The 15961-nt window shown below is 38.5% G+C and overlaps 3 protein-coding genes across 3 annotated transcripts in view; all 3 read left to right on the forward strand.

Moving 5' to 3' along the window:
• LOC119236022 (olfactory receptor 2T27-like) overlaps nucleotides 1–15961 on the forward strand; it is a 292093-nt gene that overhangs the window by 159927 nt on the left and 116205 nt on the right. The gene's annotated exons all lie outside the window — the stretch shown is intronic.
• On the forward strand, nucleotides 5622–6338 carry LOC119236933 (olfactory receptor 2T27-like). Its single transcript, XM_037500864.2, is given in 2 exon segments — nucleotides 5622–5988; nucleotides 5991–6338. Coding segments are annotated over 2 exon segments (612 nt in total). The 3' UTR covers nucleotides 6236–6338.
• On the forward strand, nucleotides 13744–14700 carry LOC119236934 (olfactory receptor 2T27-like). Its single transcript, XM_037500866.1, has one exon. The coding sequence runs from the start codon at nucleotides 13744–13746 to the stop codon at nucleotides 14674–14676; it is 933 nt and encodes a 310-aa protein (XP_037356763.1). The 3' UTR covers nucleotides 14677–14700.

Genomic DNA, 15961 nt, shown 5'->3' on the forward strand with positions numbered 1-15961 from the left:
ATTAAGAAACAAAACCCAACCTTTTGCTGTCTCCAGGAAACACATTTAGCTACAAAAGATAAAGATAGACTTAAAGTAAAAGGATGGAAAACAATCCTACAAGCAAATGGACCAAAAAAGAAAGCAGGAACAGCTATACTTCTATCAGATAAAACAGATTTCAAACTCAAAAAGGTAAAAAGAGACCCCAACGGTCACTACATTATGATCAAGGGGACAGCACTTCAAGAAGAAATAACACTCATTAACATATATTCACCAAATGAAGGAGCACCAAAATATATCAGACAACTATTGACATCTCTGAAAACAGACATTCAAGAAAACACATACATAGTGGGAGACTTCAATACACCACTAACAACAATGGATAGATCAACGAGACAAAAAATAAGTAAAGACACTAAAGCTATAAATAAGGACCTAGAGCGCTTGGGCTTAACAGACATCTATAGAACACTAAACCCCCAAAAAAACGGAGTACACATTTTTCTCAAGCGCACACGGATCATTCTCCAGGATCCATCACATACTGGGACAAAAGACAAACATCAACAGATGCACCAAGATTGAAATCCTACCAACCATCTTTTCTGACCATGAAGGCATCAAACTAGAAATAAACCATAAAAAGAAGGCAAGGAACTCTCCTACCTCATGGAGATTGAAAACCACTCTACTAGAAGACCACTGGACTAATGAGGAGATCAAAGAAGAAATTAAAAAATTCTTTGAATTGAATGACAAGGAGGGCACCAATTTCCTAAATGTATGGGATGCAGCAAAAGCAGTAATAAGAGGAAAATATATTGCAATTGGGGCTCACCTCAAGAAACAAGAAAGAACTCAAAGAAACAACCTAATCTTGAAGCTCAAAGATCTAGAAAAAGAACAACAAAAAATCCCAAAACCAGTAGAAGAAAAGAAATAATAAAAACCAAAGCAGAAATAAATGAAATCGAAACTAGAAAAACAATCCAAAAGATCAATGAAACCAAGAGCTGGTTCTTCGAAAAAATCAATAAAATAGACAACCCCCTAGCCAGGCTCACAAAGGAAAAAAGGGAGAAAGCACAAATAAACAGGATCATCAATGAAAGAGGAGAAATCACAACAGACACAACAGAAATCAAAAGAATAATCAGTAACTACTATGAACAGTTATATGGAAACAAGTTCAACAATCTAGAGGAGATGGACAAATTCCTACAACTGTACACTCACCCAAAGCTAGATAAAGAAGAAATAGAACACCTAAACAGACCAATTACAAGCAGCGAAATTGAAATGGTAATCAAAAACCTCCCCAAAAAGAGAAGCCCAGGACCTGATGGATTTACAAATGAATTCTACCAAACATTCAGAGACGAATTAGTGCCTATCCTTCACAATCTCTTCCGAAAAATTGAGAAGGAAGGGACAATACCAAACACATTCTATGAAGCCAACATTACACTAATACCAAAACCAAACAAGGACAACACAAAAAAGGAAAACTACAGGCCAATCTCCCTAATGAACACTGATGCAAAAATCCTCAATAAAATTTTAGCTATCAGAATCCAACAATGTATCCATAAGATAATTCACCACAACTAAGTAGGATTCATGCCAGGGACACAAGGATGGTTCAACATCCGAAAATCAATCAACGTTATCCAACACATCAACAAAAAGAAATATAAAAACCATATGATAATATCCATAGATGCTGAGAAAGCTTTTGACAAAGTGCAACACCCATTCATGATAAAAGCCCTTGAAATTCTTGGGATACAATGAACACACCTCAACATCATAAAGGACATATATGACAAGCCAACAGCCAGTATCATTCTCAATGGTGAAATGCTGGCATTTCCATTAAGATCTGGAACAAGACAAGGATGTCCAATCTCACCACTGCTTTTCAATATAATACTGGAAGTCCTAGCCAGAGCAGTAAGACAAGAGAAAGACATACAAGGATTCCAAATAGGAAATGAAGAAGTCAAACTATCACTATTTGCAGATGATCTGATAATATACATAGAGAACCCCAAAAACTCCACAGAAAAACTAATTCATCTCATCAATCAGTTTAGTAATGTGGCAGGATATAAAATCAACACACAAAAGTCAGTAGCCTTCCTATACACAACAATAAATCTGAAGAAGAAATGAAAAAAAACCATCCCTTTTATTATCGAAACAAAAAAAATCAAATACTTGGGAATAAATCTAGCAAAAGAGATAAAGGTCCTATACAAAGAAAACTATAAAACATTGTTAAAAGAAATAGAAGACACAAAGAAATGGAAAGACATCCCCTGCTCATGGATTGGAAGAATAAACATTATTAAAATGGCCATCCTACCAAAAGCAATATACAGATTCAATGCTATTCCAATCAAAATTTCAATGTCATTCTTCAAAGAAATAGAACAATTATTGATGAAATTCATATGGAATCACCAAAAACCCCAAATAGCCAAAGCTCTCCTGAAAAAATAAAGAGGGGAATGGAGGCATCACACTCCCAGACTTCAAACTATTCTACAAAGTCATAATCATCAAAACTGCCTGGTATTGGAACAAGAACAAAAAAACAGACCCATGGAATCAAATAGAAAATCCAGAAATAAACCCACAGTTTTATGGTCAACTAATCTTTGACAAAGGAGCAAAGACTATGCATTGGAGCAAAGAAAGTTTGTTCAATAAATGGTGCTGGGAAAACTGGGTCGCTACATGCAAAAGAATGAAGCTTGACCACTAACCTCACACCATACACAAAAATCAACTCAAAATGGATTAAAGAACTAGACATAAGACCTGAAACCATAAAATACATAGAAGGAAATATAGGCGAAACACTACGTGACATGCACCTCAAAGACATCTTTACAGACACATCACCCAAAGCAGTGATAGTGAAGGCAAAGATCAACAGCTGGGACTCCATCCAATTAAAGAGCTTCTGCACAGCAAAAGAGACAATAACAAAAACAAAGAGAAACCCCACCAACTGGGAGAACATTTTTGCACACAACACTAATGATAAAGGACTGATCACAAAAATCTGCAAAGAGCTGATGAGACTCAACACAAAGAAAATAATCCAGTCAAAAAATGGGCAGAAGAGCTAAAAAGAAACTTCTCTGAAGAGGAAAGGCAAATGGCCAACAGGCATATGAAAAAATGTTCAACATCACTTGTCATCAGGGAAATGCAAATCAAAACTACCATGAGATACCATCTTACACCAGTGAGAATGGCACATAGTAAAAAAACTAGCAACAACAAATGTTGGCGAGGGTGTGGAGAAAAAGGAACTCTCCTGCACTGTTGGTGGGAGTGCAAACTGGTCCAACCACTATGGAGAGCTGTGTGGAGATTTCTGGACCTACTAAAAATAGAGCTTCCATAGGATCCAGCAATTCCACTGCTAGGTATTTACCCAAAGGACACAGAAACATCCATTCCAAAGAGCACCTGCACCCCTATGTTTAGAGCAGCACTGTTTACAATAGCTAAGCTATGGAAACAACCCAAATGCCCAAAAATAGATGACTGGATCAAGAAGATGTGGTCCATATACACCATGGAATATTTCTCAGTATTCAAAAAAGATAAACACATGCAATTTGCAGCAACATGGATGGCGCTGGAAGGGATCATGCTCAGCGAAATAAGCCAGAAAGAAAAAGAAAAATACCGGATGGTCTCACTCATAGCAGGAATCTAGAAAACTTAAATAAGGGACCGGGAAAATGAATAACTATAAGAAAGTGAAACAAACAAACAACTTGAACCAGAGACAACTATGGGGGGTGAGGGCGGGAGGGGAGGGATTGGGGTCAAAATAAAGGGATTGCAATTATATGGGGAATATAAAAATAAAATTTATTTTAAAAAATTATATGAGCTTTCCCCATGATGTTCTCTAAACACACTATTTTTTTTAAATAATAAATTTTATTTTTATATTACCCATACAATTGCAACCCCCCCATTCTGACCCCAATCACTCCCCTCCCACCCCCCACCCCCAAAAAGTGTCTCTGGTTCATAGTTTTTTGTTGATTTTGATTTTCACTTTCTTTTTTTTTTAAATAAAAAAATTTATTTTTATATTCCCCATACAGTTGCAACCCCCTCATTCTGACCCCAATTCATCCCCTCCCACGCCCCCCCCAAAAGTGTCTCTGGTTCATAGTTTTTTGTTGATTTTGATGAAGGACCTTGGAACACCCACCACTTTGTCTGGCTTATTTAATCTCTAAAAGGTATTTAATTTTTAAAATACCATGCATACCCTTATTTATTTAAATAGAATACATGCTATTTTATGTAAAATAATGTCAAATCTACCAAATTCTGTGTGGGGATTGTGGGTTGTTTATGTATAGATTCCCCCACATAGTGCACATGATTGCATACTACGTAGTCCACACGATTGCATACTACGTAGTCCACACGATTGCACACCACTATCTCCATTTCCTCTCTCTGTGGACACTGCGTATGTGGGCAGGGACAGCAGGTGTCATTCCTGTCCTGTGTGTTAGAGTTTTGTGAATTCAGTTATGTGGCACCTCACAAGGGGCTCTGGATGTTGTTGAACAGCACTGATGCCACCTGCAATAGCGGCTTTCAGCACTCAGTGATACAATGATATGATCTTAATGTGAAGCTTTTTTGTTTTCTCATTATGACTTAAAATATATGAAAATTCTTTATTTTACATCCTTTCTAGGAAAAAAAGTAGCTTGTCACTATAACAACCTGTATATTTTCATTCACACAGAATTGAAGCCCAAGATACTCTCAGGAAAGTGCTTTCTCCTGTCCTTGTCACTTCAGAAGTTGCTTTAGGCTCAAGTTGGAACAAATCCAAGCAGGAAAGAAAAGAAAGGAGAGGGGAAATCCCTGGAGATTTCTAGCCCTGTAGTTGCTGCTGTGCTCCCATCTGCAGAGCAGTGAGTCCACTTTGCTTTCCGCAGAAGTGCATTTCCCATGTGCAGTCTGCTCCTGCCAGGCATGTCTCTATGTCAGCTGCTGCCCTCGGACCCTCTTCCTTTCCAGAGTCACTGTGTCCAGGTCTGCACACTTGAGTCCTCCGTACTCTCCTCCCCAGGCAGCTTGCTTCTTGGACTGGATCTGTAAAACGCACTGTAACTGTGCAGCTTCAAGCAAAAGTCCTAATTAATTACGTGTTTGTAAAATGAATCCACAGAGAAAAAAATTATTTCCCTTTTCCAACACATGAGATTTCTGGAGTTAATTGGAAGAGATTGTGGAAAAGAAGTAACTGATAATAGGTTGCCTTTATTCTCACTTTGAAGTTTGTGCACCTTGTCCGTACATGCTCCATCCTATGGATAAGAAAGAGGACTAAACACCTGACCCAAACATAGCACACAAGAGCTTCTCTGCATGTGGTAGAGTCTTGTGTGGTCTCTAAGACTGTTAGTGAAAGGCACATATATTGTTTTCCTGAAAGAACAAGATGATAAGTTTGGAAATAGATGAATTTGAGATATCAGAAAGCAGTGTATGATTTTATTTGGTAAATTTTATTATAGACTGTGAAGTATGTTTTTAAAAAAATTTGCAGATTGCCAAATAGGAGCACGAGCATGGCATGGCTGGGCAACCAGACCTCAGGCAGTGATTTCATCCTCTTGGATCTGTTCCACGGCACCCCAGGGCCCTGGGTCCTCTTCACACTCATGGTGCTGGATCTCCTGGTGGCCCTGTTGGGCAACACCATAATAATCATCGTCATCTGGGCTGACCCTCTTCTCCACACCCCCATGTACTTTCTGCTCAGCCAGCTGTCCCTCATGGATCTCCTCTACATCTGCATGTTTGTCCCCAAAATGGCGGTGGACTTTCTATCTGGGGACCACCACATCTCCTTCATTGCATGTAGCTTCCAGATGTTCCTCTTCACCACCCTTGGTGGCTCAGAGTACCTTCTGCTGGGGGTCATGGCTTATCATCGCTTGTGGCCATCTGCCAGCCTCTGCGTTACCCCATCCTCATGTGTCCCAAGATCTGTCTGCTCTTGGTGCTTGTGACCTGGCTGGGTGCATTCTTCAATGCCTTGATCCATGTGGTGTATACTCTGACACTCCCTTTCTGTGCCTCCAGGGAAATCCATCATTTCTTCTGTGAGATCCCAGCACTCCTGAAAGTGGTCTGTGCTGACACTTCCCAGTACGAAAGGGTGTTTATGTCACTGCTGTAATTTTTCTCCTACCTCCCATCTCAGCCATTCTGGGCTCATATGGAAGCATACTATCCACTGTTCTGGGCATGGGAACAGGCCAGGCTCTCAGGAAAACCTTGGCTACTTGCTCCAGTCACATGACTGTGGTGTTCCTCTTCTATGGGGCTGCCACCATCAAGTACCTTCTGCCAAAGTCCTACCAATCCAATGTAGAGGAAGAAGTGGTCTCTGTGTTCTACACCATCATAACACCCATGCTCAACCCCCTTATCTACAGCCTGCGGAACAAGGATGTCACTTGAGCGTTTAGGAAGGTTTTCAGAGTGTGACAAATGTGGAGTTTTCTTGTATGTAATGTAAACCCATAATACGTTGCCATTTGCTTTGAAATGGAATAGAACATGTATTTATACATTCATCTTAGTAAACAGTTATGTTGAGAAATAAAGGGCAAATATATGTAATCACATACCTTATGATAAAGTATAACATCATATTTTTTTTAACATTTATCATGTATTTTCAAAATGCACATCTTTAGAAAGAGGAACTGTGATGCCCTTAAGCAATCTTCTGCACTAGGACTTACATGTATTCAAAATCTATCATTGTAAGTGATACAATGTGTTTTTAAATTACTTAACACTTCTAAATTTTAAGACATTTCCCAAAACAATGCTTCCTCTAATAACCTGACCTGGAATTTTTGAGCAAAAATTTATTTCTACATTATGTGTGTTTTATGTGTGTTAATATACAATGTTTTGCAATTTTTATATTGAGTAATAAATGACATGAAGTATTATTTGTATTTCAGGAATACACCCTAGTGATGTACATTCATATTCTTGTGAAGTGATCCCTGAATCACAGCAAGTTTACTGTTAGTGTGTAGCCTCCTGAGCCCTCACGCATCTCACCACAACCCCAGGATCACTCCCCCTGTGACCATCTTTCTTTCACTGTGTCTTATTTGCCTTTAGATTTCTATGTGAGTGAACTCATAGGTTGTTTGTCTTTTTATGTTTGGCTTATTTTCCCTGGTATTATTCCCTACACGTCCATCCATGTTGTCTTTCATCTTTTAAAAATTGTTTGAGGGTTTTCCATTATACACGCACATAGACACACATCCTATTTCCAGTATCCACCCATCCATCATTTGCACCTTAGTTTATTCACATTGTGTATGAGGTGTGATGAGCATAGGTGAACATATATTTCTGAATCAGTGTTTTCTTTTTCTTTGGATAAATACCCAGATGGGGAGTTGCTGCTTCATATGGCTGCTTTATTTTAATTTTTGTGGGACCTCCATTAGTGGTTATACACATTTCCAACCACAGTGCAGGGGTGTCCCCTTTTCTCCACATTTTTTTTTGCCAGCACTAGATGTGTCTCTTGTGTTTTTCATTTTAGTGCTCTCCCCCTTCTCTGCAGGAGAGACATCCTAGTATGCCCTGTTGACACCTAGAACTCAGATTGTAACTAACGTATGTAAACCATATTTTCTCTAAACATATATAGCTATGTTAAATATTATAAATAAGATGAATTAAGAGGTTAAACAATACAATAAAATGGAAAGATCATACTATTACCATAATGATAGTGGATATGATATTCTCAGTATATTTCCATGCCACTGCACGGAAGGTGAAGTCACAGATGAGGGGCTACACAGTTTTTCTAACAGGTCTGATGGGGCAGCTTGTGGTTTCGATTTACATTCCCTGATATTTGGGATACAAGCATCTTTTCATGCAGCTGTTGGCCATCTTTATGCCTTCCTTGGAAAAAGGTCTATTTGGATCCTCTGTCTATTTTTTCACTGTAAAATTTAATAAAATGTCAATGCATACAATGTAATTTGTGTCAGCTTGGAAGATTCAACTTGAAAGATTTCTATTTTAAAATTTTCTCTTGTTCTCGAAGCTTCATAGATTGCAATAGCGTTTTCTCTCAATAAAATTCTCAAAATTTAAATTATTATAAATCTTAGAAATGCTTGAAACTACTTTGCTGTGTAAAAACTTACTATGCTGATTATACCTGAAGAGAGAGATGCTATACTACCCAAAACATCATGAACAAGACCGTAAAGCTATTGTACTCAATTAAAAATGTATTTTGACCAAATCTAAAGAAGTTAATTTTTATAAAAAAATTAAAACTCAATAGACACATCCCAACTGTTTATTGGGATATACTATCAGTTCCTTTGTTTTGTTTCTCTATATTGCACATGTATGAATTCATCTGGTGTTTGTCTTTTTCCTTTTGACTTATTTCACTTAGAATCATCCCCTCCAGTCACATTCGTGTTGTCACAAATGGTACGAGTTCATCTTTTTTTATAGATGTAAAATATTCTACTGTTTATATACAGTTGAATGTGCGACTTTGCAGTTCTCTACTGTTATATTCTGTGTTATTTTCCCTAACCATCAGTTAGTTGTTTTATATATATGTTAGGTGCAATGAATTTGGTGTATGGATTCATTTTTATAATCTCCTCCCTTAACAAGTATATTGAACTTTATATATTTTTCTAATGGTGCCTTAGAAATTGTATGTAATTTTACTCCAATTAATAGGAAACTAAATAGTCCTAAGCTACATACATTATTATTATTATTTTATTTAAAACTATTTATTGATTTATGCATACAAGAACTGGGGTAGAAGCCAGAGGTGCGTGGGCTGAGAGGATTCACCAGAGACAGAGTGGGGAGCACAACAGGTTGAAATACACTGCTGAGTAGAACAGTGGGCATGATAGGAAAGGTGTGCTGCACATGTGGGTCACCTCCCTGGTCTGGGATCAAACTCCTGCTGCAGCTGAGGTTTGCTTCATAGTGCTGATGCTTAACCCCTTGTGCCACCAGGGGGGCCCTATATACGTTATTATTAAAAACATAATAGAGCACTTCATGTGTAAATGCAGACTATTCATGTGTAAATGCAGACTATTTGTAGCACAACTCAGGTCTGTTTCATACCCCTTGTTTCTCTGCATGTTTTACCTTTTCCCATAATTATGATTGATAATGAATCATATAAAGTTCTAGAGAAATTGATTAGTTAATAATTTTACCATTTTAAATATTTCACCTCACTGCTTTTTTACTGCATGGTTTGTTTGTTTGTTTATTTAGTTGTTTCACTAGCGAGAGATTGGGGAGCAGAGATGGCAGATTTCCTGAAATACATTGCTAAGGGTAGCAGCTGGCAAAACAAAAGAGATCTGCTGTGCCATATGTGGGTTAGCTCCCTGGCTGGGGATAGAACTCAGGCTGTAGTGGTGTTAGCCTGGAGACTTAACTCCTAAGCCTCCAGTGAAGACCCTGCATGGTTTTTAATTAGAAACCTGTATGTTTTTTCCCTGTCACTGTACTGAGGCTGTATACTTGCTTAGTTCCTTTGAAGACATTATCTTCATTGTGTTTCAATGTTTTTTTGAACATTATATTCTTAGATAGCAATGTTTTGCTGTGTTTCCTCCTATGAGTCCTTGGATCTTTCTGGACTGTGTTTTGGTGTTTATTTCAGGACATCTTGGCTTTTTTTCCCCAAGTATTTATTCATTTTCATTTATTCTTTCTCATTGTGGTATTGCAATGATGCATGTGCTATACATTTGAAGTCATCCCATGTTTCTTGGTTGTTATGATTTTCCCAATTTTTATTTATTTTTTGCTCTTTGTGAAATCTTGTATGATATAAGTTCAAGCTGGTTGATTGTTTTCTCAGTTTATGAGTTGACTGTGTTTCCATCTAAGGCTTTTTATTTGTGTTATGATATTTTTAAATTGAAGCATTTTTTCAATGTGGACTTCATGTTTGTTCTTTCTTACAATTTCCATGTTCACTTGCAAAGATAACATTTTCATTGTATAATTCATCCATTTGATTCATGAGCATATTATTCTTAGTTGCTTTAATTCCTTCTGTGATAATTGAAATCTGTATGCTCTCTGGCTCTGCTTCTAATGCTATGACCACCTTTGTAATATTCTGTTAAATGAGAGAGATGATGTTGTGGGTAATAGAGACTGAGCTAAGGCCTTGATTGTGATATTTTGTGTAATCTGCATGAAGTTGAGCTGAGTTTAAAGTTTCCATAGTTCTTGGTTCCCCCACATTCAAACACATATAGTGCCCACGCATGTGTCTGCATGTTTCTATAAGAATCCCTCCTTATATATATTCTGTATCTTCCACATTTTTACGTGTGATACACTGTTATAATACTAGAGTTCTGTAGCTATAGTGATGTGGTATGTAAGTGGAGTTGAGCCTATAATCTTAGGTATAATGTTAGGCATTCATAGGCCAAGTGTCTCCAAGAGTGACCTTCAAAAGTGTGTTGTAGTCTTCCCCGTTCCTGAGGTGAATGAACAAAGTGTGTTGAGCTGTTGTTGGGGAAACATCCTTCTGGGCTAAGGCTCAGGTGAAGATTATTCTCCTAGAGTGTTTGCCTTTGCTTCAAAGAGAATGCTCTGTGCTCTTTCACACAGGAAGGAGGGAACCTTTCATCCCTCATCATCTTGAGGACCTGGTGTGGCTCCTGGCCCCTGTCCAAATGAATGAGTTTCCCCCCACCAGCCACTCACCTTCCTTGCAAAGACTGCAGTTACAGGGCTTTTCCCTTTCCGTTGGCTCACCTTCACCTTGTAGCATTTCCACCTCAGCTTGTGTGAATGGCCAAAAATCTATAGTATTTTTAGAGAATAACAAGTTAAAAAGTGTAAAATTTTTTATAGTTTAATTTTTGAAATAGCAACACTTTTATGTATCTTTGTTTTAAAATTGATATTTGTTCAATTTTTTGAGCACACATCATTTTTGGAAAGTGTATTCCCTGAGGGAGAGGCTGAACAGTTATGAAGTAGCCATAACCAGTACTTCAGGGTCATGAAGGACGGTAGGATAATTACTACACATTTGCCTCAGGGACCGAGTGAAGTTGGAGACGGTATATCTGATGGCTGAGTGTGCAACAACACATTGACCCTGGGCTTTTGAAGCATTGGCTTCAAGGTATTTATCCTCTCGTTTGGGCAGGCTTTGTGATTCTGATCCTGGAAGAAGTTTGAAAAGTATCAACAACACTTCATAAGCAGCATTGATTTTGTTCTTGTGAGTAAGTAGGAGTGTTTTTCTCTGGAAATGTGTGAAGAGGTGTGTTTCCCTTCCAAGCTGATTAATATATAATGCCTATCCTTCATGGAAAATCTCGAAAATCCTATCTATTAAAATTATTTACATATCTAACAAATATTCACGTTTTATGTCCTCAAAATAAGCAATTTAGTGTAATTAAAACCATTATTTGTTAAATATTGTATAAGAAGGCAATTTCTGATTGAAGAGTTGTTAATCTGTTTCATTTTATTGTCAAATGGCACAATTTGCTAACTCCAGGTTTCAGGGAGTGGCCAATTTTATGTAAGAAAGACACATAATGTGTAATACCAGCTGTCTCTCTCCAAGTTCATAGTCTTACCTGAAAGACATTTTCAACACTCAAGGGACTGAACATGTTGTAATTGCATAGAATTATTATGTGCTTACCCCGTGATTTTCTCTAAACACACGCTACTTGTTGGTTTCATTGCTAGCCATATCCTGAATTAAAAGAGATCATTGTCAGATGTAATTGAGTGTACTCCCAGTTAGTTTTTCTCATTGGTAGTATTTCATGGGACTCTGTACACAAGCACACGTACATAGATGCATCTATGTCTATATCTACATGTATATGTTCCTTTTTTAATGTGGAGCATCATTTAAGTAAACATCAAAATACAAACATTGCATGAACTGTCAGGAACCTCTTTTGGAAATAATTTATTGGTGATTTTGGAGGCCAATGAAGTGTATTTAGAAAAAGTGGCATGTTAAGTTCCTTATAATGTTCATTTTAATACATCAGTACAAAATTAATTTATCAAATGGAATCATTGCTTAGCTCTCTCTGGAGGCTTAGAAGCTAGTGACTGCCCTGTGTTCTTAGAATAAGGAAAATTTCAGGCTCCATGAATATCTTTGTGGGTTGGCAGACTGTACGGTTCTCTTTTAATTCTCACTGTATGCTGTTCATTTCCCTGGGAATTTAAAGGTTGAGGAAAGGTGAAATTTGTATATGGTGTGGTAATGAAGGACCTAGGAACGCCCCCCACTTTGTCTGGTATATTTGATGTTCTAAAAGGTATTTAAATTTTCAAATGCCATGCGTACCTTTATTTATTTAAATGAAATGCGTGCTACTGTATGTATGATAATATTAAATCTACCAAGTTCAGCATGGGTATTGTGGATTGTTCATGTATAGATTCCCCCACATAGTCCACATCATTGCACGCCAGGTCTCACTGACCTCCATTTCATCTCTCTGTGGGCGCTGCGTATGTGGGCAGGGACAGCAGGTGTCATTCCTGTCCTGTGTGTTAGAGTTTTGTATATTCAGTTACGTGGCACCTCACAAGGGGCTTTGGATGTTTTTGAACAGCACTGACTCCGCTTGTAGTAGCTGCTTTCTGCACTGATTAATACAATGATGTTCTTTCAGTGTTAAGATTTTTTTGTTCTCATTATAACTTACAATAGATGAAAGTTCTTTATTTTACATCTTTCTAGGAGAAAAAGTAGTTAGTCAGCATTACAACCTGAATATTTTCATTCAGCACAGAATTGAAGCCCAAAATAAGCCCCAGGACACTGCTTTCTCCTGTCCTGGTCACTTCAGAAGTTGCTTTAAGTTCATGTTAGAGTAAGACAGGAAGGAAAGAAAATAAAGGAGAAAGGAAATCCCTGGGGATCTTCTATCCTCTCATTGCTGCTGCTCCCCCATCTGTAGGGCAGTGAGTCCACTTTGCTTCCTGCGCAGAAGCGCATTTCCCACGCCCAGTCTGCTCCCGCCAGGCATGTCTTTGTGCCAGCTGCTGATCATTGGGCCTCATTCCTCTCCAGGGTCACTGTGTCCAGGTCTGCATGCTTTAGTCTTCCATATTCTCCTCCCCAGGCCACTTGCTTTTTGACGAGATCTGTAAGACTTAATATAACTGTGCAGCTTCACGGAAAAGTCCTATTTAATTACATGTTTGTAAAATGAATCTTCAGAGAAAAAATTATTTCCTTTTTCCAACATGTGACATATCTGGATTTAATTTGAAGTCCTCGTGGAAAGGAAGTAATAGATAATTGTTTGCCTTTATTCTGACCCTGGAGTCTCATCCACTTTGTCGGTACATGCTCCGTATGATGGATAAGACAGAGGACTAAACAGCTGATCCAAAAATAGCACACAGGACCTGTTTTGTGTGTGGAAGAGTCTTGTGTGGTCTCTAAGACTGTTAGTGAAAGACACATATATTATTTTCCGGAAAGAACAAGATGACAATTTTGGAAATAAATGGATTTGAGCTATCAGAAAGCAGTGTATGATTTTATTTGGTAAATTTTATTATAGACTGTGAAGAATATGATTTTGGAGAAAAATTCACAAATTGCCAAATAGGAGCATGAGCATGGCATGGCTGAGCAATCAGACCTCAGGCAATGATTTCGTCCTTTTGGATCTGTTCCGTGGCTCCCGTGTGCCCTGGGTCCTGTTCACACTCACTGTGCTGGATCTCCTGGTGGCCCTGTTGGGCAACACCATAATAATCATCCTCATCTGGGCTGACCCTCTTCTCCACACCCCCATGTACTTTCTGCTCAGCCAGCTGTCCCTCATGGATCTCCTCTATAGCTGCACGTTTGTCCCCAAAATGGCCCTGGTCTTTCTGTCTGGGGACCACCGCATCTCCTTCGTTGGGTGTGGCTTCCAGATGTTCCTCTTCTATGCCCTTGTTGGTGCAGAGTGCCTGCTGCTGGCGGTCATGGCTTATGACCGCTACGTGGCCATCTGCCAGCCTCTGCGCTACCCCATCCTCATGCGCCCCAGGGTCTGTGTGCTCCTGGTGCTTGTGAGCTGGCTGTGTTCTCTGCTGAACGCCTTGATCCATGTGGTCTATACTCTGACACTCCCCTTCTGTGCTTCCAGGGAAATCCATCATTTCTTCTGTGAGATCCCAGCACTCCTGAAAGTGGTCTGTGCTGACACTTCCCAATACGAAAAGGGTATTTATGTCAGTCCTGTAATTTTTCTCCTACCTCCCTTCTCAGCCATTCTGTGCTCCTATGGAAGGATACTGTCTACTGTTCTGGGCATGGGATCAGGCCAGGGACTCAGGAAAACCTTGGCTACGTGCTCTTCTCACATGACTGTGGTGTTGCTCTTCTATGGGGCTGCCATCACTAAGTACCTTCTGCCAAAGTCCTACCACTCCCCCGAGCAGGAAGAAGTGGTCTCTGTGTTCTACACCATCATAACGCCCATGCTCAACCCCCTCATCTACAGCCTGCGGAACAAGGACGTCACTAGAGCGTTTAGGAAAGTTTTCAGAGTGTGACAAGCGTGGAGTTTTCTTGTATCTAATGTAAAATCATAATATGTTGCCATTTACTTTGAAATTGAGTAGAACAGAAAATGTATTTATACATTCATTTACATTTAACTGTAGAAAATAGATATGTTGATTAATAGAGGACAAAAACATATAGCTGTGTACCTAATGATGAAATATAACATGTTATTCGTTTACATTTATCATGTAAACTATTGCAGTCAGAAATACTCCAGGTATTAGAAAATTCATTTAATAGATAAAATACTTTTCATAAGTGATTATCGTATTTACTGTATTTTCAAAATGCACATCTTTCTAAAGAGGAACTGTGATGCCCTTAAGCAAATGTCTGTATACGGACTACATGTATTTAAAATCTGTCATTGTGAGTGATATAATGTGTGTTTTAAAGTACTTAATTTAAGTACTTAATTGTTCTGAATTTTAAGATATTTCCCAAAACAATGCTTGCTGTAAATATTGATCCAGAACTTCGGAGTGAAAATTTATTTCTACATGATTTGTGTTAATGTACAATATTTAATGTTGTTGAATTTCTAGTTTAAGTAATAAATTACAAAGTATTATTTGTATTTCAGGAATACAACTTAATGATGTACATTCATATCTCTTGTGAAGTGATTAGAGTGCATCAGAGCAAGATAACTTTTAGGGTGTTGCCTCCTGACCCCTCATGTTTCTTACCACAACCCCACACCCACTCCACCTGTGACTGTCTCTCTTTCTCTGTGTCTTATTTGCTTTCAGATTTCTATGTGAGTAAACTGATAGGGTATTTGTATTTTTAGGTTTGGCTTATTTTCCTTGGCATTATTCCCTACACATCCATCCATATGGATGACCTTCCATCTTTTCATGTATGACGACCTTCCATCTTGTCAAAAATTTTTTGAGGGTTTTCCATTATACAAACACACACACATATGTAGACAGACATACACCCCTCCTCTGTTGTCCACCCATCTATCATTGGACCCTTGGTTTGTTCCCATTGTGTGTGCTGGTTTGATGAACATAGGTGAATCAGTGTTTTCTTTTCCTTTGGATAAAAATGCAGAAATGGAGTTGCTGGGTCATATGGTGGCTCTAATTTTTGTGGGAACTCCATTAGTGTTTCTATGCTTTTCCAGCAACAGTGCAGGGGTGTCACCTTTTCTACACATTTTTTTTTTTGCCAGCACTTGATATTTCTTTCTTTTTTTTTTTCATTTTAGTGCTCTCCCCCTTCTCTGCAGAAGAGTCATCCTAGTATGCCCTGTTGTTGCCT

Source organism: Talpa occidentalis, unplaced genomic scaffold (genome assembly GCF_014898055.3).
Source record: "Talpa occidentalis isolate TD23 unplaced genomic scaffold, MPIMG_talOcc4v2.1 talOcc4.9, whole genome shotgun sequence".
Classification (NCBI taxonomy): domain Eukaryota; kingdom Metazoa; phylum Chordata; class Mammalia; order Eulipotyphla; family Talpidae; genus Talpa; species Talpa occidentalis.

Excerpts from the sequence above, each read along its gene's own strand:
- LOC119236934 (XM_037500866.1), top strand. The coding sequence starts at position 13,744 with ATGAGCATGGCATGGCTGAGCAATCAGACCTCAGGCAATGATTTCGTC.